This window comes from Aristolochia californica, unplaced genomic scaffold (assembly GCF_029961685.1).
Source record: "Aristolochia californica isolate CCGP_79_NKW_82.1479 unplaced genomic scaffold, dmAriCali1.0.hap1 SCAF_2, whole genome shotgun sequence".
Taxonomy (NCBI): domain Eukaryota; kingdom Viridiplantae; phylum Streptophyta; class Magnoliopsida; order Piperales; family Aristolochiaceae; genus Aristolochia; species Aristolochia californica.
Genome location: NW_027181881.1, coordinates 44,665,326 through 44,693,280, shown reverse-complemented (window position 1 = coordinate 44,693,280; position 27,955 = coordinate 44,665,326). Strand labels below are relative to the sequence as shown.

Genomic DNA, 27,955 nt, shown 5'->3' with positions numbered 1-27,955 from the left:
GCTTTTGCAGGGGGGAAGCAAAAAACATGTCTGATAGTGACAAAAATATTGGGTGCCAAGTGGTGTCACCTCGGCATTACTTGTGGTCTACATTTGTGGGTTTTTTTTGGTTTCTTACATGAGGCACATGTATATTTACAACTGAGTGAAGATTGTAGTTGTAAAACCCAATTAGGGCATTAGGTTGAACCACCAGTTACTGAGGTATACCCAACCTTTTAACCTTCATTGTAATGAATATTAATACGCATTAATTGCCTGAAATTAGGATCTAAATTACAACTTGATGACCAAAATAATAACTCAGAATACCATCTGTCGGACAGGTCCCTTTTGCTTTCTATCATATCTGAAAGACTCCCTTTCAAGTTTGAAACAGAAAACATTTTCAGCCAAGACGAGTTTTCCGTTGTCAATTCGGTTAGAACTTCTACACGATAATGGTTATTGCTCCGGGACCCTGACCCAAAGATCAACGGGCTTTAATTGCTCTAGAATTTGTCTCCTTTTAACGTTGCTTAATGTAAAGGTGGACCACACGGAAACCCCGAGATTCAGGAACTTCGAAAGAGACTTTAGTGGGCTCCACATTGTGAATTTATGCGAAGAAACTTGATGTCGTTGTGGACCTTCCACTATCCATCTGCAAGACGAAAGCCAGCTGTAGATGAAAGCGAGCAATACAATAAGACGTGGGCCTTTTGATGGCTAAGTAGTTGATTTGTGGAGGTCCAATAGAGAATCATATGAAAAAAACGTAAATAAAAAAATTATTTCACAATTATTTTATCCTTATTTTAGTTTCTAATAGCCCGATACTAACATCCCAAAATCCCCTAATCGGGACTAATATCACCTCAACACTAACAGATTTGATGGTCAGACCAAAAAGACAAAATAATTCAACTGGCTAAGCAACCTTGGTTTTTCACCAGGGCAGACTGGCACTGCTCGAATTCAAATGCATGATGTGCTGGGCAATTTTTTTACCTCAGATTGCCAGCTAACAAGACTGTCTATCATATCCCCAAACTTAAGCTTCCTCCCAACCAGGCCTGATACCTAATGAACCTAATATCATAACTATAAAATGTTTTCACTGTAGCCAGGTTCTTCAGAGAGATTCTCAGGTCACCATGAAAACTTATAAGGGTAAAAGAATTGCTCGTACACAATAAAACTTTCTCTGTTGTTTCTTTAAAAAAAAAAAAACAAGTTCATACACAACAATCTCATCCACACAAACAAGGATGTTTTGTTCTAATTTGACCAAGTCACCTGGCACCTGGTTTACCCCTAGATCATTATGATGTTAAGAAAAAAAAAAAACGTTTTGTTTTTCTCCATCTGAATCATCTTAGCTTGATCAAAATGAGCCAAACTTATTGACATAAAAGAACAGTATATAGTTATTGACTAACAATGCTGCTAAACCAGAATGCAAACTGAAGTCAAGAGTTTCAAGATACAGAGACTTGAAAAGATCCAAGAAATAGTAGAAATCAATTGAGTAAATTTGAACAGTCTAAGTTACAGGGTCCAGACACGACTGTAAAGTGGAATAGCATGTTAGTTTTATGTGCCACCAAAAGCTAAAGAAAACATATTCTGATTAGCATCTACTACTTGTAATACTTGAAGCCAACATTGTCTAAGTACTAAATACCTGCGATGATAAAATATTTGAGCCAGTGCAGCAAGCAAGAGCAGACAGATACACCCAAGGAAGTATAATGTTCAGAAATTGGGATATTGGGCAATCTGGATATCAATGACACGATGTCCATATCCACTCACCAAATCATAAGGTTACTTGGTTGCCTTTTTTTTAAAAAAAAAAAAAAAAAAAGATGTATTAATAAAACAGGAGAAAATTACAAAGTTTGAGGGAGCATTTCCCTTACAACCAGAGATTGTAGGGTAGTTCCCTGCCTTGCAAGTACATCTGCCGTCGAATTAGCGGATCTCGGAATGTGGGTCCAACAACAAGAAACAATTGAGGTAATATCTAAATTTTCCTTAAAAGTATCTCAGTGTCTCCATGGAGGAGAAGACACTTTCTCACACCGTCCAATCACCACTTTTGAATCCCCTTCAACTTGGAGGGGCCCACTGCATCTATCTTTGAAAACACGAAGACTAGAGAGGAGAGCCTGTAACTCAGCAGTTGTAGAATCTGAAATACCAAATACGTGAAGAGCTGATTGCCGGAATGATCTGAAATTACTCCGCCGTAACCAGAAATACCAGGGTTGCCAAGAGATGAACCATCAAAATTTAGCTTGAGATAACCAAAAGCAGGAGGAGTCCATTCTTGCATGACCGGAGGCTTTTTTCCAATGTGTATCAAAGCCAAGTTTCACGAATGGAGGAACCCAGATAGGGAGAGAAAACTTTCTTTGTTAAAAGCCAAGTAGATATATGACCAACAACTTTGTCCGCAACCTGGTCTACAAATTCACTTTTTGCATCAAATCGTCTTCTATTCCGCTAATTCCAAAGCCCCCACAGGATGAAACTGTAACATGCAGAGAGCATCATCTTTCCAAGACTCGGCATAGAGGTACCCATAAGTGATTTACTGAAAGTGAGGAGATCTGCCGCCACGCAGAATTGTAGCCCAAACTTACCAAGGATGTTTATCCACACCTTCCAAGAGAAACTACAGTGAAGTAGAATGTGTCTGGTAGTTTCATTCTCAGAATTGCAGAATGGACATAAGGGATCAACGGAGGGGTGGCCTCTTCTTCTCAATACGTCTGCCGATATGATTTTACCTTGACAGACACTCCACATGAAGAATTTTACCTTTGGAGGGGCACCTACACGCCATACAAAATTAATCCCATTCTCCCTCCAAGCCGAGTTACTGCCATTTAACAATCTGTATGCCAATGAGACCGTGAAAGAACCCTTTTTATCCAGCCACCAAACGAGCTTGTCAGCCTCCAAAGGACGGATTTTAAACGAAGCGACAAGGTCTAACAATCGACTAGCTTCCAATGCCTCACTATCCGAGAGACCCCTTCTAGGATGGAGGCTCATACCTCCGCCCTCAAAAGCTTCTGCAACTGATATGTCTCTGCGAGTTGTGAGAAGAAAAAGACTTCTTAATGCAGCCTGCAGGGGTTCCGGCCCTATCCACAAGTTGTCCCAAAACTTGAGCAATCTACCATTTCCAACATAGAATCTACTTATAGATTGAAATTTTGGGAGCAGAAGATGTAGCGCTCTCCATATAGGGGAGAGGGTTCTACGATTCCCACCACACATCCACCAATGAGGTTCTCTACCCAGCTTTGTGAGAACCATTTCCTTCCAAAGATTTGAGGAGTGAGTGTTAAACTTCCATACCCATTTTAACAACAAAGCTTGATTCATGTCTCTAGATTTCCAGATTCCCAGGCCCCCCATATTCTTTGGCTTGCAAACTTCATCCCAACTAACCAGGTGGTACTTAAAAGCATCACTCGATCCCCTCCATAAGAATCTTCTTTTCAACCTATCCATGATCTTACAAATAGTAATAGGGCAAGGCATGAAAGACAAAGCATAATTTGGGATTCCTACTATGCATGACTTTAGAAGAACGAGTCTCCCCGCTTTACTAAGAAGACGCCCCTTCCATGATGATAATCGGGATTCCATTTTTTCTACCACCGGATTCCATAGCCTCCTGCATATACGCCCATTGAAGAGAGGTAAACCAAGATATGTTACAGGTAATTAACTTAAGGTGCATCCAAATATATTTGCCATCTCTGAGAGAACCTCAGGGCTAACATTGAAGCCCATTAGGAAAGTCTTTCCCCAATTTACTTTCTGACCAGAGGCTAACTCAAAAAGCCCCAATACAGCTTTAATCTTTATTGCACAATCAATGGTGCCGACTCCAAAAATGATGGTATCATCTGCATACTGAAGGAGGGGAGTATTAAAAGCTGGACTGGAACTAGTAGGGGGGAGCCACCCAAGGTTTCCTGCCGAGAAGAACATTGAAGATAGAAATTCACCCATCATATTGAATAAAAGCGGGGAGAGGGGGTCTCCCTGTCTAATTCCTCTGGTCCCTTTGAAATAACCACATACTGAGTCGTTGATGAGGAGGGAGTACGATGTTGAACCACACAACTTTTGATCCAAAATCTCCCTTTGTTGCCAAAACCCATCTTCTCCATGATCTCATCCAATAGGATCCAATTGACTCTGTCAAAAGCCTTTTCAAGGTCTAACTTTAGGGCAATTCTTGGGGCCTTGTTGCGCTGAAAATGATCAATATGTTCATGGGCAGCCATAGTAGAATCCAGGATCTCTCTTCCTTTCAAGAAAGTGCCTTGCCCTTTGTGAATAACTGTAGGAAGGAGATTTTCCTTGAACAGTGGAATGTGATAATAAAGCAATTAACCGGATGCTTTTTGTTTTCTCTCTATGGAATACACAAAAATTTTAATTACTGTTGATTGTCAGGACTCCATGGATTTAGTTCATGGAGAAAAAGAGAACAACACCCATTGGGAGAAAAACAAGATGATGAAAAGATTATGGACTTATATCCTAACTCTTCCCCTGAAGCTCAATTTATATGTTAATCAAACTACAGTATTATAATTATGCCCCTTGAACTTAAACCTAATTACATCAATCATGATTATCCAAATCTACATAAATCAAGGGAAGATAAATCAATTACATTAATCTAAGAAGATTTGCCAAATCTTCCAACTCATGTGATAAGGATTCCAGCTCGTGCTAAATCTTTCAACTCATGTGATAAAGATTCCAACTTATGTGATGACTCATCATGCCACATCACGTGATCATGGTGGGTCCATATCTTATGGGCTTGGGCCCATCTTCCAACATTCTTGGATATGTAGGCCTTCCTTGGTCGTGTGGGTTTGGGCCCATCCTCCAACACTTTCCCTCAAACTGAGGGTGAGAGAACATCATGAACTCCCAGCTTGCTGCAAATGGTGTATAATATTTTTTCATATAAAATGGCAATATTCAATATCTTCCAACACCCCCCCTCATGCTGGTGGTCTCTTCCATGAGGCCCAACTGGCATAAGATAAGTGAGAGTAAAATCGCTCCAAGCCGTATGACATTTCTCCATACTCCAGTCATAACCCATGTTGGATAGGGCACACTCTTATCTTTTGTAGGTAGTGGGTCTATATGCAATGGTTAGAAGTGTAATAAAATTCCTCCATCACCGTGTCTAAACCCTAGATATCAACTCTCAAGTGATAGGAGTAATAAATGCCAATTCAGGGGGGTAACGGGTAATTACCCGAAAGATAATATTTTGGGGCCACCTTGGCTTTCGTCATCCATCAGAATAGCCAATGTTGATAAAAATCAGCAACTGAGAAGTCCTTCAATAATAATGTCTCATCTAAAGAGACACAATAGCAATAACTGAAATGTGTCTGGGCCCATATAACACGAACCAAAATAAAAATCCTTGTAAAATGACCCATGAAATTATCCGGTCTGAGTATCTGCACCAAATAATATGTTGACCAAGGAATATGCTGCAAATACCTCAAACTAATAATCCAGCTAGAGAAATAAAATCGTGTTGTGCCGAGTCGTGGAAGAAATATGTATAAAACTTGTGACCCGAATACGTATACCGAGGAAAAAAAATATGAGCCGAGTCAAGTTAACCCAGGTCGAGTTGAGTCATCGGTTGACTCGGTTGACCCGACCAGCTGGGTTAACCTAAGCAGAACATAATGAGTCAGCACCCGCCCACTGGGCTAACCCGATGAAACAGATAATTGGGTCAGGTCCCAGTCAAAACAGACTCAGCCCGGTGCTGGATTAATTTTTCCTAACTTAGGAGAAATGAAATCGGCAGTCGTCTTCCTCCCCACTTCTGAACAGAGCGAAAAACCAGAGACAATCACGGTAGGAGATCTTGTAGTAGCAGTCGGAGAAAGGAAAAACGCCAACGAAGAACTTCCAAATTTTCAAAAACCAGCAACAAGATCGAATTTCCAGATTGTCGGCAGATAACGGAAAAAAATGTCTTCGTTGTTGTTAATAGATTCGGAAAATCAGTAGACAATGCTGGAACTGTTGATCAATCCAAAAGGAAATGGAAACTTTTCCAAACAAAAAAGAAATCACCTGTTTCAAAAAAAATATGCTAGCGAAGATGGCTTTCCAAGATAAACTTCTTCATCATATTACATGTTGGATCATTGATTCAGGCCGATCAGTATAGCCAGATAACTCACGAGATTAACTCGGAATGAATCCGAAGACTAGACTAGACTTCCAAATAATTTTTGAATCAGTCTAACAACAGAGAAGATACGATTCTATCTTCGAAAGGTAGCAGAGATACGAGGCAGGATTAGAGTGAATCAGACTAGAATTACAATGTTGTCATTAGCAACCTAGATGAAGTTGAGTTGGCAACAGATAAAATAACTTTCCACGTGATGATACGATGAACTTAGCTAATTTTTCAGCCAGAAACAAAATTGAAGAAAACACTTCGACTGGTAATGTTTAGCAGTAGCGAGTAATCAACGAAATCCAGCAGGAATGCCACAGCGTAATATGAATCTAGAGAGCAACACTCTGTTGTGGCAATTCAAGTAACCAGAATCATACAACTACAACTATTTGATTGATGTAGGAGTAGAATAATCAAACATTCAATGGGAAAGCCAATTCCCAGCAATTCTTCCAGAAATAAACAACACGAATGAGACAAGTGTTGCAATCGGGATACCAGAGACCTATCGGAAATTCAATACCCAGAGTTAGCCGAAACTTTCACCGTTAATGTCCGAAGGCTCATTGGTGATGACAGCCAATTCCAGTGACGAGATTGCAACTTTCCCATAGATATTCACAGCAGTAACGGCAAATCAACAAAGAGGCAACAGAATCACCGGCACAATATGGACTCGATCTCGGCTTGGTTTTTTTCAATGTCTGCGCCTTTGAATAAGGGAAACGTGGGAAAGGAAAAGGTTTCCTCTATCTCCCTCTCTACGGACTTCTACTAGAAGGATTAATTGCTCCGATGCTATATCAAAAAATCATCATTGGTAGGTACATAATCTGTGGCGTTTGTGCATTAGAGTTGAGAATCACAAGATTGCATAACCAAAAACAAAAGAGATCCAAAAGGTAGATGGGTGAGACAGCAATATAGACTAGACTGGACTCACGTCGCCAAGCAGTAGAAGAAAATGAGACATAATAAAAAAAACAAAGTTCCAGTAATTAAGAAAAATGAACCATTAATATGAGAAAGAAAAAAAAAAGGTTTCTTGAAAATCATACTTGTGAGTCCTGAAAATTAATGTTTTGATACCATGTTGATTTTCAGGACTCCAGGGATTTAGCTCATGGAGAAAAAAAAAAAGACACCCATTGGGAGGAAAACAAGAGGAAGAAGAGGTTAAGGATTTACATCCTAACCCTTCCTCTGAAGCTCAATTTATAGATTAATCAAACTACGGTATTATAATTATGCCCCTAGAACTTAAACCTAATTACATTAATCATGATTATCTGAATCTACATAAATCAAGAGAAGATAAATCAATTACATTAATCTAGGAAGATTTGCCAAATCTTCCAACTCAAGTGATAAGGATGCCAAATCTTCCAACTCGTGTGATGACTCATCATGCCACCTCACGTGATCATGGTGGGTTAGGCCCATCTTCCAACACTCTTGGATATGTGGGCCTTCCTTGGTTGTGTGGGCTTGGACCCATCTTCCAACAATTACAACAAATAGATACCAAAATATTACTTGAGACTTGACAGGTAATAGCTTATTCCCATAAATTATGAATAGTCTTAGCAGTTGTATTTTGACCCCTTGGAAATACTCCCAACTAGATATGGAACCCCAAAGTAACGAAGGCTCTTCTCCCTGTGTTTTTTCTTGTTAGTAAAGGAGAAGCGACTTCTGCTCTTAAAAGACAGCCACGTTCCCACAAGTCATTTAGAGTTAGAAACGGCAAAAGCAGAGATCGTTATATGATGCTCTAAAGGGTTCATACAGAAAATCCACACCTCCAATTTAAGGTAGAATCCTGGCAGCCGTTCAGAGATGCATATTAATTCATTAAGGAAAAAAAAAACGACTCCTAGACGTGTAGGCAGGTATAATTTACAAATCCGTCAAGCTCGGTAGCCAGTAGCAACAGCACCTCCTTCAGATGACATTCTAAAATTGATTCTGCCATTTATAATATATGTCCAAGCTATCACGAAATTTCCCGTGCCATCTGAGCACCTTATTCTATAACAGAAACAGAACAAAGCTCAACTCATGACAGCTTCAGCAGATTCAAGCTACAGATGGATGTGATGGATGATAATGAACTAAAACAAAAAACGGGATATTAACACGAAACAGGAATGGAATGGAGAACCCGACCTGATTTACCATCTATCTGCGAAAAGAAAAATCTCAAAGAGCATTGAGCATATCAGCTGCACTGCTAAAGGTAAACGCTCCTCCTTCCTCCAAATTCAAAACCTTCACGACCCCATCCTCTGTCAACATGGCGTACCTCCTCGACCGCACTCCGAGCCCGACTGGTTTATCTCTCAAATCCAGCTCAGCTCCAATCGCCTTCGTAAAATCCCCATTCCCATCAGAGAGCAGTAACACCTCGTCCCCGATCTTGAGATTCTCCTTCCAAGCCTTCATCACGAAGGCGTCGTTGACGGAAATGCAGGCTAGGGTGTCCACGCCTTTGGCCTTGAGTTCAGAGGACTTCTCGACGAAGCCGGGTAAATGTTTCTGTGAGCAGGTAGGAGTGAACGCGCCAGGGACGGCGAAGAGAATAGCCTTCTTGGACTTGGTGAGGTCAGAGATGGTGACGGTTTGAAGCTCACCGTCCGAGTCGAAGTAGGAGAAGGTGGATTCCGGCAGCTTGTCTCCGACGGCAATGGTAGCGGAGATGGAGAACCTTGCAGTTCTAGGGCGGAGCGCAAGGCGGAGAGAGGAGAACCTGGAAGGGGAGATTCTGGCAGTGGAAGACAAGGAGACGGAGCTAAGGACTGAGGAGAAGAAGGAGAGCGCCATTTTTGGATTTAAGGTTTTCTCTTTCTTTCCTGGGATTTTCTGAGAGAGTAGACAGAGCAGAGAGAGAAGCTATGCGAGAACTGTGTAGTCGATTCTAGAGCTGGTTTTTATCCTTTGAGACGTCGGTTGAGTTTTTGCGGGTTGAAAGGGTTTCGTTAATGGAGGGATCGAGGCCCGTTCAACCCCCGCGTGACTAAGCACGTGATAGATTGTTCAGTTGTCTGTCCTTCGTAGTTGCAATTTTCCAGGTCGATGCCCTCCCTCACTTTGGCCCAGAAAGTAAATGAACTCTCAATTTGGAAGAGTGGCTCCAAAAGCTCTAGGGGGGTTAGTCAATAAAATGAAAATTTAATCTTCATCTGTATCTTATGTATCTACATGATCTTCATCTTTGAAATGGGTGTTAGTCAAAACAACTTCATCTTCGAAATCTTTGAAATAGGGTGTTAGTGCGGACAACTTCATCTTCATCTTTATCTTATAGAAATTTAAAATTATTGATTTTAATAATTATAAAAATAAACTAATTAAACCAAAGTGTTTGAGTTAACAATATTTTAATTACCACAATTAAATCACTAATACAATAAAGTGAATAAAAAAATTCTGACTAATGAATAAAAAATATTATATTTATAACATAAGATAGATTTGTATTGTATTAATTAATAATATATTTTGACATAATTAATTATGATATATTAATCAAATGCATACTTTAATTATATTTTATTTACCAGAGAAAATCTTGTCCTAAAAGCAAGAAATCTTGCAAGACAGAAATCGAATTATTATGCAAATGAAAACGTTATGAACAAAAAAATAATAATATGAGATTTGAAGCTGCATGAACTGGATGTTACTATTCACAACAAATCATCATAAACCTGCAATATTTCAATCCAAAATAAAGAAAGAGCAGATTCGTCACAAATACTAGGTAATGTTACATTGAGCGAGAGAGGGCAGTTGTGCAATTGATCAACAGAGAAAGAGACGGGGGAAGGTGCTGGTTACAGCAATGTAAGCTGAAACTTGGACATGAATAGGCGATCTTGCTTTGACCAAGTAGAGAGATAAGGTTTTAGGGGAATAAAAATACGAGTTCCACAATATTCAGGGATTAAAATCCAACTCGTGAAATTTACTACATCCACCAAAATTTCTGCCATTGAAGGAGGATTTTGTGGGAGGTGAAAATAAAGTTCACAGTTGAAAAGATTGGATAAAAATAATCATATTTAAAATAATTGGCTAAAGGATTTTCTGAGGGGTGAAAATAAAGTTTATAGTTGAAAAGATTCGATAAAAATAATCACATTTCAAATAATTGGTTCTTATAGCACATAGTCCAATCTGAATCACCAGATGAAACCAGTCCACCACCATTAGTGCTTATGGACTCTGCACATCCAGGCAGTTCAAGAGGAACTCTCAATTTGCATTTCCCATCTCTTCTTTGGTCATCCACATATTCAGGTGATCCAAACCCATTAGTTAGTTCTAGGTCATTCTCTTCAGTTAAAGACGAACTTCTTAGATCAGGACTAATACCAAGATGGAAATCAGCTTTGAGAAGATCATAATCGTGTCTTCTGATTGCCAACAGTCCAATTCATCCATCTCAAAGATCCTACTAACAAGTCCTTCCCTACATGATATCCTCACATCCGATGCCTTATCAGATTTTGTGCTTTGAAGGTGAGTTCCATCAGTTGAGTTAGATGGTGTGGCTGGATAAGACAACTGAAAACTCAAATCAGGCACTAACAAAGCTTTACTTGTGTCACATGTCACATGCAAGCTTTGAGTTGATGAGCTCACTGTTTTAAGAGCCTCCACCATTGACCTCAATTCAATATCATGATCCAAGTAATCTTCCATACTCATCCAAGAGAGGACACTGTGCTTTTCTGAATGTGAACCAGAGCCAGGCGTACAAATAACATTTTGACTGCCCCAAGATTCAGCTAAATATGGAGAATCCTCTACACGATTGTATCGATATCCCCTTGCTTATGATAAACAGCTCTTGTTAGCAGCAATTATAGCTGATGTGGTAGTTGAGGTCCTGTGAAGATCAAGATCACATTGCGATGCTTCTCGTATAAATATGGCAGGGGTGAAGCCAAAGGGTGAAATCGAAGGGAGAAATCCGAAGCCGAAGGGTGAAATTGAAGGGGGAAATCCGAAGCCGAAGGGTGAAATTGATGCCTAATCGAGACTAGCCAAAGAGAGAAGGGAGTGGGAGGCCGAAAGGGAGAAGAGAGGGAGAAGACAGAGAAGAAAGGGAGGTCGGGAGGGAATAGAGAGAGAGAAGCGAGAGAGAGCTTGTCCGAGAGAAGAGAGGGAGTCACGAAGACGAGAGAGGGGGTGCGACAGAGAGGGCGAGGCCGAGAGAAGACCGAGAGTTGAGGCCGGAGACGAGAGGGAACTGAGATGGTGGCCGAGATCAACATCGGGGACGCAGGGAGACGAAGGACAAGATCAATGTCGAGGGCGTAGGGAGACGAGAGAGGGAAGAGAGTGCGGGAGAGAGGAAGAAAAAAGAAAAAGACGACGCGCGATGGGGGGGGTGCGAGGAGAGAGAGCGAGGCCGAGAGCGTCGCCCGTCCTTCAATTCGAAGAAGATCAAAAAGGGTCTTCTTCCACATGATTGAAATTAAACGGTGGAGATGAAGGGCCCCTTCATCCCCTGCATCGAGATAAAGCTTCATCTGCGCTCCACTAACGACTTCAATTGTTGAAGGACGTTATGTGGTTGAAGATCATCTTGTCCTTCAAGTTGACCTCCCCCTTAATGTTTTATCTAAGCAGTGAGTAAAATTGAATTACACAAATATTTTTGGAAGAGTGGCCCATGTACACTTGCCTCCCTCTTTCAAGGCTTTCTATTATGGTACACGAGACTCGTTTGGCCTCTTGACCAAATCCGGATTAATAGGCTGTCAAACTGTGGAAGATTGTATATCCATGGTTAGTTTTTAACACCGGAGTTCGGGTTCAGGGTTAAAATTATTATATTAAAATAAATGTTATCGTTATCTCAATTTCACAAATCGATTCGGGGTGGGCATTATTATGATCGGGTCGGGTCAGGGTTAGGTTTGAGAATATCCAACTCGACCCAGTACCCCACCCTAAAATTCGACCTCCAACAAAGTTATGTCTACGTAAACTAGTTGTATCTAATTCGAAATCCAATTATGACCAACTTTATTACTTGGCAAACCAGATGGCTATAACGGACGGTGTATAGATAGATGTCGATTCCGTCTTAACATCAGACGGCTACTATCGTATTTCTGGAATTTTCGTTGTACTGAAAGTCTGAAAGACTAAAACTTGCCTGTGGAGACTGGAGATTGGAGACAACATCGATCTCTCCTTCCTCGTGCCCTATTAGCCGCGTAGTTCCTCCCTGTTCTATTCGATTCTACTTCTTCGTTTCGAATCGTTTCTAGTTCGGATCTGATTCTCTGAAGCGTGTTACTGTTTCTTTGTTTGGTTAGGTCTGTCAGCCGGGCGCTAGTTTTTCGTCAATCGTTGGGAAAGAAATAGCTCGGGTGTTGGAGATCCGAGAGAATTCGGGGGGTAAGGACTTGCTGGCGGTAAGTCGGAGAATCAATGGCGGAGCACTTGGCTTCGATATTTGGTACAGAGAAGGATCGGGTTAACTGCCCATTCTATTTCAAGATCGGAGCTTGCAGGCACGGTGACCGTTGCTCGAGGCTGCACACTCGGCCGAGCATAAGTCCCACGCTTTTGCTGTCCAACATGTATCAGAGACCTGATATGGTTACCCCTGGTATGGATCCTCAAGGTCAGGCCATGGATCCTCGGAAGATCCAGGAGCATTTCGAGGTAAACCGCTTTATTTTTTTTCTTTTTCTCTTGTATGTGGTGTTGTCTCGTGTTGTTGATTATTTCTGTTTTGGATTATTTTTTCGTTGTTTAATATTAGGGTTACTGACCATTTAAATAAAAAAAAGTTTAGGGTGAATGATATCCAGCCCCTTCTAACTTTTGACTCATTCTCAGAGGAGACAATTGCTATTGTCGATTTTTTTTTTCAAATGCGTAGTTTAATAATTAGAAAAACGGGTATCAATGGCGTGAAGTATCCTGATTTGCCCGAAAACAGAAGCAAAGATATCTCCTGAGTAGAGTACTTTAAGAGCAGTAAATTCAATTAGAAGTAGGTTACATTTTTTTTTTAACCTTCCACGATTCATAATGTTTAGAACAATGATAAAATGTTACATAAATTTTGAAATCTTTGTTCGCAAACGTATTATACAATGTGAATCTTCCTTTAGCCTTGTGTTTTTGCGTCTATATGGTTTTTAGCATGTATGACATTTTTTTAATTTGGAGCTGCAGGATTTTTATGAAGACTTGTTTGAGGAATTGAGCAAGTATGGGGAAATGGAAAGCCTTAATATCTGTGACAACTTGGCTGATCACATGGTAATTTCTCCTACTGTCGATGTCTTTATTATTGATTTTTTTTTTTAAAATTCAATGTGATTAAGCTTTCTACCTGGAGGTGTTTTCTGCAGGTAGGAAATGTGTACGTTCAATTTAGAGAGGAGGAACATGCTGCAAATGCACTTCAGAATCTTACTGGGAGATTTTATGCAGGTTAGTGCTTTTTTTTTTTTTTTCGTTTTTAATGTGTCCTTTTTTTGCCCTAATTTGTGGGGAAACTTCTGGATAAACTATGGCTTAATGATTGATTTTACTCTAAACTTTTTCCTGCGTTTATTTAAATGGTTAAAATCAACAGATTAGATTGTTCTCAGTTATTGCCTTACAAATTTTAAGAGTTACGATTTATAGCAAAAAATTAATCTACAAGCCTCTCGTTTTCCAGATAAAATGGACTAGCAAGATGATTTAAGGGCATTATGTTTTGGTTTACATCTCACTTTATTTATAGTAAATTGCTGCTTCATATCTACATCCGATTTGGTCTGTGGGTGTGTTTTGGCTGAGCAGAAAGGTTTACTGCTTCACTAATTTGAAAATAACACATGTATTATGCAGGACGGCCCATTATTGTTGATTTCTCACCTGTTACTGATTTCCGTGAAGCAACATGTAGGCAATATGAAGAAAATACCTGTAACCGTGGTGGTTACTGTAATTTTATGCATCTGAAGAAGATCAGCAGGTGATTCTTTCATTCTATTTCCTTTCATTATATTATTCAATTATCCTTATTCCAATAAAATTTTGTTTTTATCTAAAATTTTGAATTTCTCTTTCTTCACATGGAATTGTTCAACAGGGAGCTGAGGCGCCAACTCTTTGGGCGATATCGAAGGAGGCACAGCCGCAGCAGGAGCAGAAGTCACAGCCCTTATAAGCACCGTAATTATGATGATCGTTCTAACCGTCACAGTAGAAGATATGACGAAAGAGATCATCATGATGACCATAGAAGCAGGAGGGGCAGAAGTCGAAGCCCTGGTCGTGGTAGAGGGGGACCAAACCGAAGCCCCGGTGGAAGAAGGAACAGGAGTCCTGTTAGGGAAGGCAGTGCTGAAAGAAGGGCCAAAATTGAGCAGTGGAATAGGGAAAAGGAGCAGGCTGAACAGGTTAATAAGAATAGCAGTAACAATTATGATAATGTTCAGTCTGAAAATGGTGTCTTGCAGAATGGAGAGCAGGCCTATGACCATCAACAGCAGCAGCAGCAAAGAGACTACGGCTATTAATGCTTTGATCTGTGGTTTGTCCCTCACCTCTCTTTGCTTGTAGTTACAACATATATATTTTTTTTGTGTAATAGGAACTACTGTGGCTATACAAAAAGGGAACAAGTATCAGCATGGCTATGTTTGTTAGCTACATCTTAAGATCAATCATGTTTATGGAAAACCAACGGAAGCATTAATATGGTGCATGTGATTCTCTTGAACCACACACCAAAAAATTTGAAGTAGAGAGAATGGTTGGCAGCGTGGCTAACAAAGATGACCATCCGGATAAGAGTCCCCATAAAGATTACCTTTTCATCAAATAAAGCTTACAGCCCATTTTCGACTGTGCAGGTGGTGTGCAGGTCCCACCGTTCTGTGCTATGGAATACAAAACCTTTCATGTTTTGTTTTCATTTTTCTCTTTTGTTTACAGGGTTGCTTGTCTTGCAAGTGCATTGCACATTGTGATGAAATGAATTTTACCTCCCTTTCTTTAAAAAAAGAAAATATGCATTGTTTGGTGCTGAGAGGTTTTTTAACTTGTATAATTTTATGCGTAATATTTCACTTTTTCTCTCCAAAATTTTACCTGCTTATTTCAACAGGGATATCTGCTGAAATGTCCTGAAAAAAAGTGATGTTTAAGTTCCAACATCAGAAGCATTTCTCTAGCATTCATTTTATTGTTTAACCCTTTTTTTTTTTTTTTTCGGACAAAAGAATTTTAAAGTAAATTGTTATCTTGTATTTCTTAGCTGTTTTAAAATTGTAGATGAGAACACTGCAGATTCTCTATGAAAGCTTTCAGTCTTTGCTACAGACATCAGATTTCTTGTTCTGAGTATCTGGCTCTTCCTAGGGTTATGTCATCTGTTAACTGCATTCCAAACAACGCACCTGCACATCCCAATCCCATGCTATTTGCCTGTTTATGCTTAGTGCATGTCTTCTTGTTTCATAAGATTTCGAGCTTACAAATTTATGAGTTTTGCAGGTTCAGGTATCCCTGCTACTCTGGACTGGGCCTTTGTTTTTCATGCAGCTTATGTGCAATTTATGTACAGGTTTATTGGGAGCGAGTAGGAGAGCTGTGACAAAAAATGCCAGCAAGATATTAGGCGCTGCAGGTGAGCTTTGTTGTGAGTAATGTGTTCAATGTTAGCCTTGTGTAAGTCTTAGATCCATAGGCGGATTCCATAGAAGACATTGTTGTCATGCTTCATGATCCATGGTTTGTAGTGAAACGTGTTTGTTGAGTTTCGACTTGAGCAGCTCTAAATTAGTTTATAGATTTCAGGGTTTTTTTTTTATCTTGTTGTTGGACTGTTGATATTCAGGAGATGGACCAGATCATTGCGAGTTGCCTTGCTCTAGTAATTTTATACGCAGACAATGGGACCAAATGGAGCTCGTATTAGCTGATTGGCAGAATCAAAATATACGGTAGAATGAATTATCTGTATGTGAGAGGAATAATAATCAAAATTTATAAATTTGTAAAATTGTAAAAAGTCACCGAGAACAATGTTTTTTAATAGATAACAAGATCCTCAAAAAAATGATATAAAATTAACTCTTCACTTGTTGTCTGTATTTAATAGATAGAAAAGGGGTGATTGGCGGAATTATTCAAATGCCTAATCGTGCATAATCTGCATACAAACATGCCAGATGCCGGACATTGAGGATTAGTGAAAGAGAATCCTCTCTGTTCGTCTTCTTTTTATTCATGCCATGGTGGATGAACAAGTTAAACTAAAAGAATTTTAATATAATTAACGTTGTACTCTTGCTGAAAAGAAAGGGAGGGTCGAAAAATAGAATTCGGTTGTGAAGAACATGGAAATGGAACTAAGAAAATAAATTCTGTTTTTCTTGCTCAATTTTGTATCGGTAATTTTTCACAGCGGCTAGTCCACAGACTTTGTTGCTACCAACCTGGTAGGCAAACAATCCACTTATTGCTGGCTACTTACGTTTTATCCAGTTTTTTACTAATAAAATCGTGCACAAACCCTACAGGCAACACATAAATGCCTCGGGTGTTTTATTTAAATCCAACAAAAAGGGCGAATTCCCTGTTATATAGCCCTGTTGCAGCCTCAAATCATGGATCTTACTATGATGGAAAAAGCTTTTAGAGAAGTATAAACAAAGATTGCTTGGGATCTATACTGTGTTCAAAATCTGTCTATTGGATTTACCTCTGACAAAATGTCGCAAGTTACAAAGAGTGACGATTAAACTATGGCATTCCTTTGGGGGGGGGGGGGAATTGAAGGCAATGATTTTATTCAACTTTAACTCTTCCTTGGGTGTGTGTACACGAGCTCTGTAAAATAGATTTTGTGCGAGTATCCCAAAATGAAAAATATGATGTAAACAAGAGACATAATAACTTTTTACAATATACTTAAATAGAACATATACCTAAATAGATAATTAACTAAAATATATATGGTTACTACACTAATAAGTGATTTAATGTAGTATTAAAATATATTAGTATATTAATTAATAAAATACTATATTATATCAATTAATGATTACAATTTTTTATAAAATAATATAATGATTACGAGTGACTATAATAAATTATAAAAAAATAATAAATAAAGTAAAAAAACAAAAGTAAATATAATTATTTAATTAATTAATTAATTTTTAATTAAAAAAGATATATTTTAACATTAAAAACCACTAATTTAATACATTAATAAATAAATAAATAAATTATTTTATCAGTAATATATATTTTTACATATTATTAATTAATAATATATTACATAAAATTTAAAACTATTAGTTTAATTAATTATAACAATGCGATAATTAAACCATAATAATTGATCAAATGTTTATTTTAATAATATTTTCATTATGACTATTAAATCGCTAATTTAATACAGTAATTAAAAAATGAATATACTGGATAAATAAAAATAATTATTTTATTAATAACAGAAGATAGATTTTTTATGTAGTATTAATTAATGATATATTTTTTAAAAATTTAAAATGATTATTTAATTAATTATAAAAATGATAAATAATTGATCAAATGCTTTCTTTAAGAATATTTTAATTACTAGTCTTAAATTTCTAATTTAATATAGTAATAAAATTAATGAATATAATAACTAAATAAATATATTATTTTATTACTAACGTATGATAGATTATTAATAACACACACACACACACACACACATATATAAAATTAAAACTTAAAAAAATGCTTGAAAATGAACTGAGTTACTAATAATAGTTCACAATTTACAGCATAAAAACAAACGTTTATGCCTTAGAATATAACAACGAGTTCGTGGTTTTAATATTAAAATCATCAACTTACTAGTTTAATACATATGAACAACAAAATACATGTTCAAAAACAATAAGATTCAACCATCAATGATCATTCCACATGTGAGTCACAATATCATCTCGAAATTGTGCGACTCTTGTGGATTCTAATGCATGGTGCCTCCGAATATTTTTTAATTGTCTGTCTTCATCCACAAGATCATCGTTATCATCACTATCTTCATCATCATTTACACCTGCTAATCGGACCTCATCACCTCCTCCACCAAGCTCATCACCCGAATCATCATCTTTCGATTCAAACATATCATTGTAATCCTCTCTACATATGTAATTATGTAATATACAACAAGCTATTGTAATTTTTATTTGGATCTTATAAGAAAACGAAGAAACGCCTTTCAACATTTGAAATCGATCTTTTAAAGCACCAAAAGTCCGTTCAATAGTATTCCTCAAATATAAATGCCTTTGGTTGAATAACTCTTTATCATTTCTAGGAAGGTTGTCTCCAAATTCTTGTAGATGATAACGAGTTCCTCGATATGGAACAAAAAATCCTAGCATGCATAACCAGCATCGACTAGATAATATTTACCTAGAATAGAAAATATATTCCACCTAAAATAATTGAAGATAATAATAGATAAAAAGATACTGAATAAAAAATATTATTTACCTTCAAGTACAAAGAGTCTATCTTCGCAAGTCAATGCGTTCTTTAGTACATGGGAATCGGCTACTGATCCCTACCAGCCAGCAAGCATATAAGTGAATTGCATATCAAATGTACATGCTGGCATCACATTTTGTGAGAGATAGCCCTTTCTGTTCCAGAACCTTTGTTAATCTTTAATTGGGATGTTCGCTTTAATATGAGTTTCATCAAATCAATAGTCCCAATACAATCCTAATTATACCATTTCAATTAATACTAAGTAACTTTGTATATTAATTTAAAATTGTTCATTAGAGGGCAAGTGATGTTACTTTAATATACAGATAAAACATTGGATTGTTTAAAACCTTCGAGTGAGTACATTTTGAAGGCTATCTGATGTAATCAGATTGAAATCTGATAATAAAATTTAATAGCTTATTGAAATACCTACTTATGGTCCATTTTGATCTATCAAACATCTCTGTTGTTTCACTATATGATTGTTGTTGACCAACAGTTAGGAGAAAATATACAAGTTGTTCTTTCATTGAGATGGTCTTCGTGACAGACAAAAATCATTTACTATTAAGTATCTCAGCCAATTTGTGAAACACAATTTGATTCATCATGTACACTTTTTTGAAATTTAACAGGTAATTTCTCTAATGTCTTTTGCAAAAAAAAGGGACCTCCAATCCCTCAATAACGTGGTGCACATCTATTGCAATGGCTGAGATAGTATCTTCCCATGGTGTACAAAATATATGTGAATGCTAACATACTTGTAATCCTTTCTTCGTGTGTCGTAATATCCATGGAAAACTACAAATAGAATCACCACAAGCACACTGACAACTACAAAAATAATTCTTGTTTTTTCTTAAAAGTCATAAACACAAACAAACCCCTATCTTCAATCATAACCTATTTTCAATCACACCTCTACACAACCATATCCAATCACACATCCATTTTCATCGACATTCCTATCTTCAATCACAACCATACACAATTATATCAATTCTATTGTCCACGTCCATACTCACCCACATTATTCATCCACACAATATGAACCGAACAATTATGAAAACCCAAATTTTAACCATTCATAATCTATCAATGATAAGTCTTATAATGCCATAATTAAAAAACATCATTAAAATACAAAACACTCGTCCCAAAGTAGATAGATTACTTAAAACTCGTTAATAAATTTCCCCAAAACAATATTTAAGCCAATGAAGTTGCTCTTCCACTGTCAGCTTCGTAAACATGTCCCTCTTAATTTGCTTATCCAACCATTTAGGAGAGTGAAACTTAAACTATAACAACAAGTTTGGGATTTTGAACCAATTATTTCCGACATTACCATCTTTAGGTTAGATAGTATCACTAAATATCGCGGCGATTTCCTTCATTGCATCAAAGAATATGCAAGTCTCATAAGTGGATATTTTGGTTCTCTTTCTACGACGAGTTGAAGTTGATGGATTACCACTTTGAGACTGATCAGGTGCCGACTCATTCTCGCTAAGGAATGGAGTATCCCTACCTAAATCGACATCCTCGAGCAGGTCCAAGGGTGAATGTTCTAAGTCACATTGGACATTATTGCACATGTCTACGCTAGTTTGACTTCCTATCCCCATGGCTATTGAGTTGCTCACGACCTACCAAAGTCATTTTGTCGTAAAGTGGGCACTCTTCACGTTTATACTTCTCAGCATCTTTATGCTCCTACAAGAGAAACATCTTTTAGACCTCTTGGAATAAAGTTCTAATAATGCGCAAAACATACAAAATATTTTGCAGTTCAGCAAAATTTACTGACCTTGATGTAGTCTTGCCATACAAAATAACTTGCAGTAATTCTCTGTGTGGTTGCATCCTAGCCGAACCTACTAGTGTTGAGATAGCTCGTTACTGTTTGGTAAATATTATTTCGTGATCTTGTTCGATTCTTGAGCTGTTCAACAGTTCTTTTTTATTAACTGCGTCTTCATTGAACCTATTGACACAATCCATTTACACCTCATGCTTCCCAATGACATTGGGCAACTTATTCCCTATATTGACCTGCTCAACCAAGAGATCGACCATTTTGCTGTCATCCTTGAAGGTTCAAATGTCATATGATCGAGGAGTTTGTTGTCTTCTTCCAGCCATTTATAATCTAAATCCGAGATGGTCCTCATGGAAAAAATTTTATGAGACAACCTTTACCCGTCATAATAAATAGGGACACATGGAAACACAAATAACCACTTAAAAAAAAACCACATGGTGGATATTTATAAGCCATATGAATCTCCTCACCACATGGTAAGATCATTCCATAGCACTTCAAAATTATTTAACAACATTATATAACATTTACAAATTAATCAAACTAATTCTATTGCAGACGACTACAACAATGCAAAAATACACTCATCAAGTCCAAATTCACTAAACACCCCTGGTAGAACCCCATATGACTTCGCAGTCACTACGAACTGTACCTCGTCAATGATGGGGGTTGGGTTTCATTGGCTAATGGACACTCATGTAAGCAACTCAGCCTAGTTTGAACTGGACTCAACCCACACAGTAGCCCCATAAACCCAACCCTAAACCCTAAACCCACCCTCCAGTTGCCCCTAAACCTTAACCCTAATTCCAGAACCTAAACCCCAAACTTTTTACACTAAACCCCCTAAAAGCCCCAAATCCTAAACCCTATAATCCCGAACTCCAAACCCCTAAACCTAACTTCTATTAAACCTACCTTGACCGCACTTTTTTTTTAAAAAAAAAACTTTTACCCCTAAATACCATAAACCTACCTTAACTATACTCTAAATACCCTAAACCCTAAACCATAAAGACGAAATTGAACCCTAAATACCATAAACCCTAACCCTATATCCCGAAATTATGCAGAAACTAATCAATAAATACAAATACTGCACACATAAATTAAGATTAAATAAAATACAACAATAAATTAATAAAAAAATAGAGTATAGGGTAACCTTCTGAAATTTGTGGAAAACCGAAACCCAATGTGGAGATCGAAGCCAAATGAGGAAATCAAGGGGAATCGAATTAGAATTGAAGAATTTGACACTGAAATAGGGAAATTGAAGGAAATTGAGAGGACTTTTAGGGGAAAAGAGAAGAGCGAGAGGGAGGCCAAGAGAGAGAGGGAGGCTGAGAGAGACAAGGAGAGGAGATGTGAAGATGATGAAGGGAGAAGAGATGCAAAAACGACGAGAAGGGAGAAAAAGCGAAGGGAGTGCGAAGACAAGAGGAAGAAGAGAGAGCGGGAGAAAAAAAAATTCGAGAGAACAAAGTCGAGAGGGAGAAGAGTGCGCAAATGAGAAAAAAATTTCGCCAGGGGAGGGAAAGTTGCGTCCCGAATGAGGCTTCAAGTGGATAATTCACAAATTTTGGCTGAATCACAATTCTACGATTTTAGCCTGAGACTTGCATTCTTCAAATGATGTTGACGCTGGTGCACACTAATTGAATGAACTACGTAAGATCCGTGTTCCTGTGGCTGGGCCTAAAGTTTCGTGCAGTGGCATTAGAGAAAAGTCACAAAACCCCATCTAGCCTGGTCAACAATCTACAAATTCAATGGGGGTTGGACCAGTGACCACAACAACGTAGCATAATAAAATTGATATCAACAACGTAGCATAATAAAAGATCGTTCTCTCCGACTGCTTCTTCTCGTCCTCTAATTCATAAGACATAACGCGCTTTCTGGGCTGGGTAGGCAAATTATTTTTTTCCAGTAAACGTAGCTGAATTTCATGACTGCTACTTCTGACAATATATAGAGATGTTTCAGTTTTGCATAAAAACCTTACAGACTTACCAGGAAAGGCAGCCCAGATTTTCTGCGGCTTCCATCGTACAATTTTTGTGGACGACCAAAAAGACTTTTTTTCCGGTGATGTTCTCTTTCATATTTGGATCTGCAATCCGGCTGGGTCGACTCGAATTCAGTGGGCCGGGTCTGATGAGGGGACTCACCTTTTCTCACCCGGAGCGATCCAAACTCGGTGTCTTAGACATATTCTCTTTTGTCCTTGTAATATGCACCATATATTAATTGCTTAATACTTCTATTTAAAAATCCTTAATGAACTTTTTGTAAGGGCATATACGATCGTCCCGGTACTCTACTCCTTTTTAGGGTAGGCGGATCTCCGACACAAAGCAACTATTCAATCACGAGGTAGCATATCGCCATCTGTATCGCTTCATACGTATCAGATTTTCTCATGAAGTTTCGGCTAATATGAGAACTCTCTGCCAAGATGAGTGCAGCTCGGTAAATGTTAAAAAACAGATGTCGGAGTCAATACCAGCCCGGCGCGCGTTGCCAATAGAAGTGGATCGAACATCCTATTCATACGTCAATGAAAACTTGAAATCGACGCCGGTGTCGCGTATTGACTTTTCCGGCCTAGGTGGCGGGCCTCTTCCATCCATCTGGTGGGTCCATAAGGAACGGAATTCCTCTGATCTGAATATTCTGTGTTATTCTCTTTATAACTCAACGTCCCTCCAAATCCCAGAAGTAAGTAAATAGATCCATCTCATCCTTGAAGGTTACCGGGAAGACAACCCGTCACAGACTCCAAAATCCGGGTGGAAATAGGAATGCAGTGATTTGGACGACGAAGGTGGAAAAGACCATGAAGAATTCCAAGAGGGTAATATCCGTGTCTCTTCCACGACAGAAATGGACTCCATGCACCTTGTCTTCTTAACAAAACGCCCCCACACACACAGACGGCAGTAACAGAAACTCTGTCCTTTTCGCTCCGGTTATTCACTCGCCGTTTCTGCATGTCTGACCCCTCTCCCACTCCCACTCGGGCAATATATAAAAACATATGGGGCCAAGTACGGGTGAGTCTAACCCGAGATAAAAAAAAAAAAAAAAAACTAAAATAAACATAGAAGCATTACATTTTTACTTAGGTAAAATGTCTCAGATTATAACATAAAATAGATGCATTAGATTAATCTGATGTAAGTTAATGTCACAAAAAGGTGTCTTTATCACTTCCGACCTCCACCCAAACTTATTCGCTTATTTATCCTAAAGTTTTTTGCAAATAATTCAGGCCTTCGCCTCCATTTATTAATCTACCTATCAGACTATGTCATCTTGTACGTGACACCAGGGAATGTGGCTGTGGAACCCACAGCCTCCATCTCCCAAATCTCGAATATTTCACGATTTCATGTTCTTCATAATCCATTACGCAATTATCGAATACCTCGCTCATCAAATGTTTATTAATCTATAAACATGGCGAGATTTCCACGAGTAAACACACAAATATATAAAATTGTAAATAGAGTCACCTGTATGTGACTACTGTACCAAATATTTGCAGCAGCGACTGGAAATTTGGAAATCTGCCTAAAAAGCAAGAAATTCTCCCCGTGTTCTGATCAGTGATCAGTAATCAGTAATCAGTCATCACGGTCCCAGACATGGAGGCCCGAGAAAACAGCAGGGATGGAAGACTAGAAAACTTCAGAAAAAGTGAACTTGGAAAAGATAATCCTGTATGGAGTCTGGAAGATGAAGCAGAACAAGAACAAGATACTGTCTACAGTTGAGAACGGCGAAATACCTCGTGGTTTCAGCACTCTCGTGTACTCGTTGCTCCAACCTTTTTCTTTTTTTGTTTTTCTTTTTTTCTTTACTTTCGCGTCTGCCATGAAAGGACAAAATCAGCATCTCTTTTCCCGATTTCAGAAGCTTCAAATCGGCTTCTCTCTCTTCTTCTGTTAAAACCATGGGAAATTCCGTGAGCAAATTCCGACACCGCATTTGCTCGTGGAGGACCGAATGGCCAGTCTAAGCGCTGTCGCCGGTAACCGCTTCTGTCCCCCCGGTACCACTGCAGGGCCAAGATGTGGTCTGAACAGTGAACGCGCGCCGTGGCCCATGCCCTTGCTTTCCATTCACCGTCTCTGTCTCGGGAGAGGCTTCCATGGCTCTAGAACGGAGTCTCTGTAACGGGACGGGAGAACCTGGTTCCGTCCGCGCTTCGATCGGACGATCGGCGCCGTCTCTTCCTCGAAAGCTCCGTAGAAATCTAGCCACCATTCGCGTTTTCGTGCAGGTCGGCTGCTCCGGCTCGGTTCCGGTTCCGGTTCACGTTCTGGTTCTGACTTTTCCCTTACAACAATGGTCGTCTTCTCGGCCATTTCCTCAGGTGGCGGTGGAGGCGTAGGCTCGTCGTCGAAGTCCCCAGATATATGACGCGCAGCGTCGAGTAGGAGGTGTAGATACCCGCCTTCACCGCCGCCGCGCTCGTCTTTTCGTTTCTCTTCCCTGTCCTTCTCCCCTGCTTCGAGTACTGCTTCATCGTCTTTGTGTGAGATTCCGGTGCGCGAATCTTTCTCTTGGCCGCTTTCAGCTTCTTCGTCACGAACTCGCTCCTCGTCCGAGCCGTTTCTTCTAGTCTTAACCGCAACATTTGTGATCCCGGACAATTCTCTCACTTCCACCTCGTTTTCTTCTCCTGCTCTGTCATCGTCCTTCACTGCCAGATTCTCCGAGATTTTCACGACTCGCTTCGGGTCGCATTCGTCATAGGAGCTTTTCTCGACCGTCGACACGTCGCCAGATTCCACCGATGAGCAGAGGCCGACGCCCGAAGCCTTCGCACCGTTTCCACCGACGCCGCTACACACGCTGGAAACTCCCTCCGCCTCCACAGCCGTCGTCGCCACCTGGTCTTCCCACGCCAACACCTCCCCCGACGGACCCAACCTCAGATTCAAATCGATCCCGAAACCCGCGAGAAAATCTCTCGCGGGCGCTCTCGAGCCTTCCGCCCCCGATTCCCTGTTTTGATACTCCCGATTCGTCGCCGGCGTTCGTAATTCGCCGGGGACCTCCTTCAAACCGGACGAGATTACCTGTATGATCCTCTGTAGTCGCATTTGAGCAGTCGAGCGGCCGTGGACCTTGTACACGATAGACTCACTCCCTCGATTCCGAAGCTTCTCGTCAAAGACCGCCACGGACAACGCCATTCGTCTCCTCCTCGAGCTTTCTTATTCGGAGCTTCGATCTTATCACTCCGCCATGTGAGAGCACTTCAAAGCTCTGCTCTTGATCAACCACCGAAGAGAGGGAGATGAGTTTAGAGAGAGACAGAGAGAAAAAGGAAAACACTAATGACTAATGAAAGAGAAACCAGCCGAGGACTCTGATTCCTTTGGCCTTTATTAACCTGTTTCCTCTAGGAGACCCAGGTTTTCTGCCCGCCGGAGCACCTTAACTTCTGCTCCGCTCCCTTCAGTCCTTGTCGCGCAGGCGCGTGGGTCTCTCCTATCAACTCTATCGCCTAATAGATAATCCCAGCCGTCCACTTCAGCCAAAAAACAACAAATTCGCTATAAACGGATGAGATTGGAGATTCTGACATTAGACAGGTTTGAGGGGCGGCTGAGATTTTATGAGATACAGGACGGATTAGACGCGCGTCGGGTGTAGAGTAAGGTGGACTATTGCTTACGGTGGCTTTCATTTTCGAGCTGTGTATCGTTCTCATAAAGGAGGAGCTCGCGTTTCCGGCTGCATCGAGTCGATAACTGATTGGTCATTGCGAGTAGAAGATGCCACGTCAGAGCGGTTTGGTAAGCGACTGTTATGCGAAAAGAAAAAAAGGGGAAGATGTTCCCAAATCCGTGCCAGGCAGCCCAAGGCGTCCAGATTGCATAGGTCGTCTGGCTATCCCAGTTTTGGACTGGAAATATAACTCACACGAGGGCTCATTGATACGGAGTTCCCGCGTGGTAGGCACTCATGCCCAAGCGCTCGTACCACATACCAAAGGTCGTAAAGTGTAGACCAGGAGTGGAGGTATGGCAATCTTCTTCTTCCTCTTCCTCTTCCTCTTCTCAACTCTTCTTTGGTTTCCTCTTCCCTCTACTATGTGTTTTTTTTTTTTCCACCGGAGAAGCTACTTCTTGGTTGTTCTCCTTCCCTTGCGAGCCACCTTCATTAGGTTAAGCAAGAGATTACTCAGTACCCCTGGGGTTGGCAGCACCGCCCGTTTCTCCTTTGCCTCCACTTCCTGCAAGACTAAAGTCGCGCGGCTGAGTCTTCAATAACTCAAATACCCCGTTTCTCTTCAAACAAATTCATGACCTTTTCCTTTTAACTAGGTTTCCGGTGTATTTAATCCCAATGCCTAACCAAGAAAGTTCGCCCTGATTCTCAGTTCTTTGCGACTACAAATCAGTCATCAAATGTTTTCCATGGAATGTGATTTGAGCTACAAAAGCTCAAGATCAAGCCATACTCCATTGCTCTTTAACTTGATTGAGCTTCCATTGCTCCAATACTCATGTAAAACTGTTAATTGAACCCATAATTACAATATCTTTATTTATCTAATCGCTCTTCAAATTAAGTCTTTTTACTTGAGAAGATATTAGCGAAAAAATTGGAAAGTGTAAAGTGGCAGACGACGAAGAACACCACTAACTATTGTCCTACATCAGTAAAACGAAATCTACTTTCTCCGTTTCTTCAACATCTCTCATCCTCTAATTCTTTATCTCTCGACGTTTTACTCGTGTCATTCCTCCTGTGGCCTGCTTCATCTTCTCCTCTTCTCCATCTATTTGTTTGTTCTTGATTCAGAGTTTTTCTTCTTTTTTATACCCTCTACAAAACATCGGATTTTATAAGTCAGAAAGATCCGACAATTAACCTAGAACTACGAAGATCAAGCCAACGCTACTAGATTTCTTGACACCGCTAAATAGATAAAATTCAAAGAGGCGTGACAACATGGTAGAAGGCCAGGTAAAACAAGAAAATTTTAAGGGGAGAGGCAGAAAAAGAAAACTGAGAAAAAAAGCAGACGCGAAGGATGAAAAAAGATGGAAGATTTTATTGGGATGGAACCTGAAAGGTAGTTACCGCATAGGCAACATTGAGCTTGGAAGAGAGGATTTGTCTTCTAGCATGGTACGATTTACGATGGAATAACTTCATACCGGTTTTCATAACGAGGGAATTTATGAACTCACAACAAAGGCAGTAAAAACTGAAGAGAACCTTTTTTGTTAATTAATAAATTTAATTTTTTTTATTTTCTAATTTATATGAGACTATTATTTAACAATGACACATGTAAGCCTTCG

At 39.4% G+C, this 27,955-nt stretch overlaps 2 protein-coding genes across 7 annotated transcripts; one reads left to right on the top strand and one right to left on the bottom strand.

The window, feature by feature from the left end:
* Positions 1 to 197: 197 nt before the first annotated feature.
* LOC137956013 (peroxiredoxin-2E-1, chloroplastic-like) lies at positions 198 to 9,188 on the bottom strand. Of its 4 annotated transcripts, none has more exons than XM_068803293.1 (2): positions 8,423 to 9,188; positions 198 to 661 (listed from the first exon to the last, which is right to left on the bottom strand). In XM_068803293.1, exon 1 carries the CDS (start codon positions 9,074 to 9,076, stop codon positions 8,456 to 8,458), a length of 621 nt encoding a protein of 206 aa, XP_068659394.1. In that variant the 5' UTR covers positions 9,077 to 9,188; the 3' UTR covers positions 198 to 661; positions 8,423 to 8,455. The 4 variants fall into 4 exon arrangements, with proteins under 4 accessions (XP_068659394.1, XP_068659395.1, XP_068659396.1 ...); XM_068803294.1 differs by having other exon boundaries at positions 198 to 643; XM_068803295.1 differs by lacking the exon at positions 198 to 661 and adding an exon at positions 6,642 to 7,086.
* A 3,183-nt stretch (positions 9,189 to 12,371) lies between these two features.
* On the top strand, positions 12,372 to 16,157 carry LOC137956228 (splicing factor U2af small subunit B-like). 3 transcript variants are annotated; one of them, XM_068803616.1, is made up of 7 exons: positions 12,372 to 12,486; positions 12,589 to 12,940; positions 13,460 to 13,546; positions 13,639 to 13,720; positions 14,126 to 14,252; positions 14,370 to 14,813; positions 15,849 to 16,157. In XM_068803616.1, the coding sequence occupies exons 2-6, from the start codon at positions 12,704 to 12,706 to the stop codon at positions 14,797 to 14,799; spliced, it is 963 nt and encodes a 320-aa protein (XP_068659717.1). In that variant the 5' UTR covers positions 12,372 to 12,486; positions 12,589 to 12,703; the 3' UTR covers positions 14,800 to 14,813; positions 15,849 to 16,157. The 3 variants fall into 3 exon arrangements, with proteins under 3 accessions (XP_068659717.1, XP_068659716.1, XP_068659718.1); XM_068803615.1 differs by having other exon boundaries at positions 12,372 to 12,940; XM_068803617.1 differs by having other exon boundaries at positions 12,372 to 12,940; positions 15,136 to 16,157.
* The last annotated feature ends 11,798 nt before the right edge of the window (positions 16,158 to 27,955 follow it).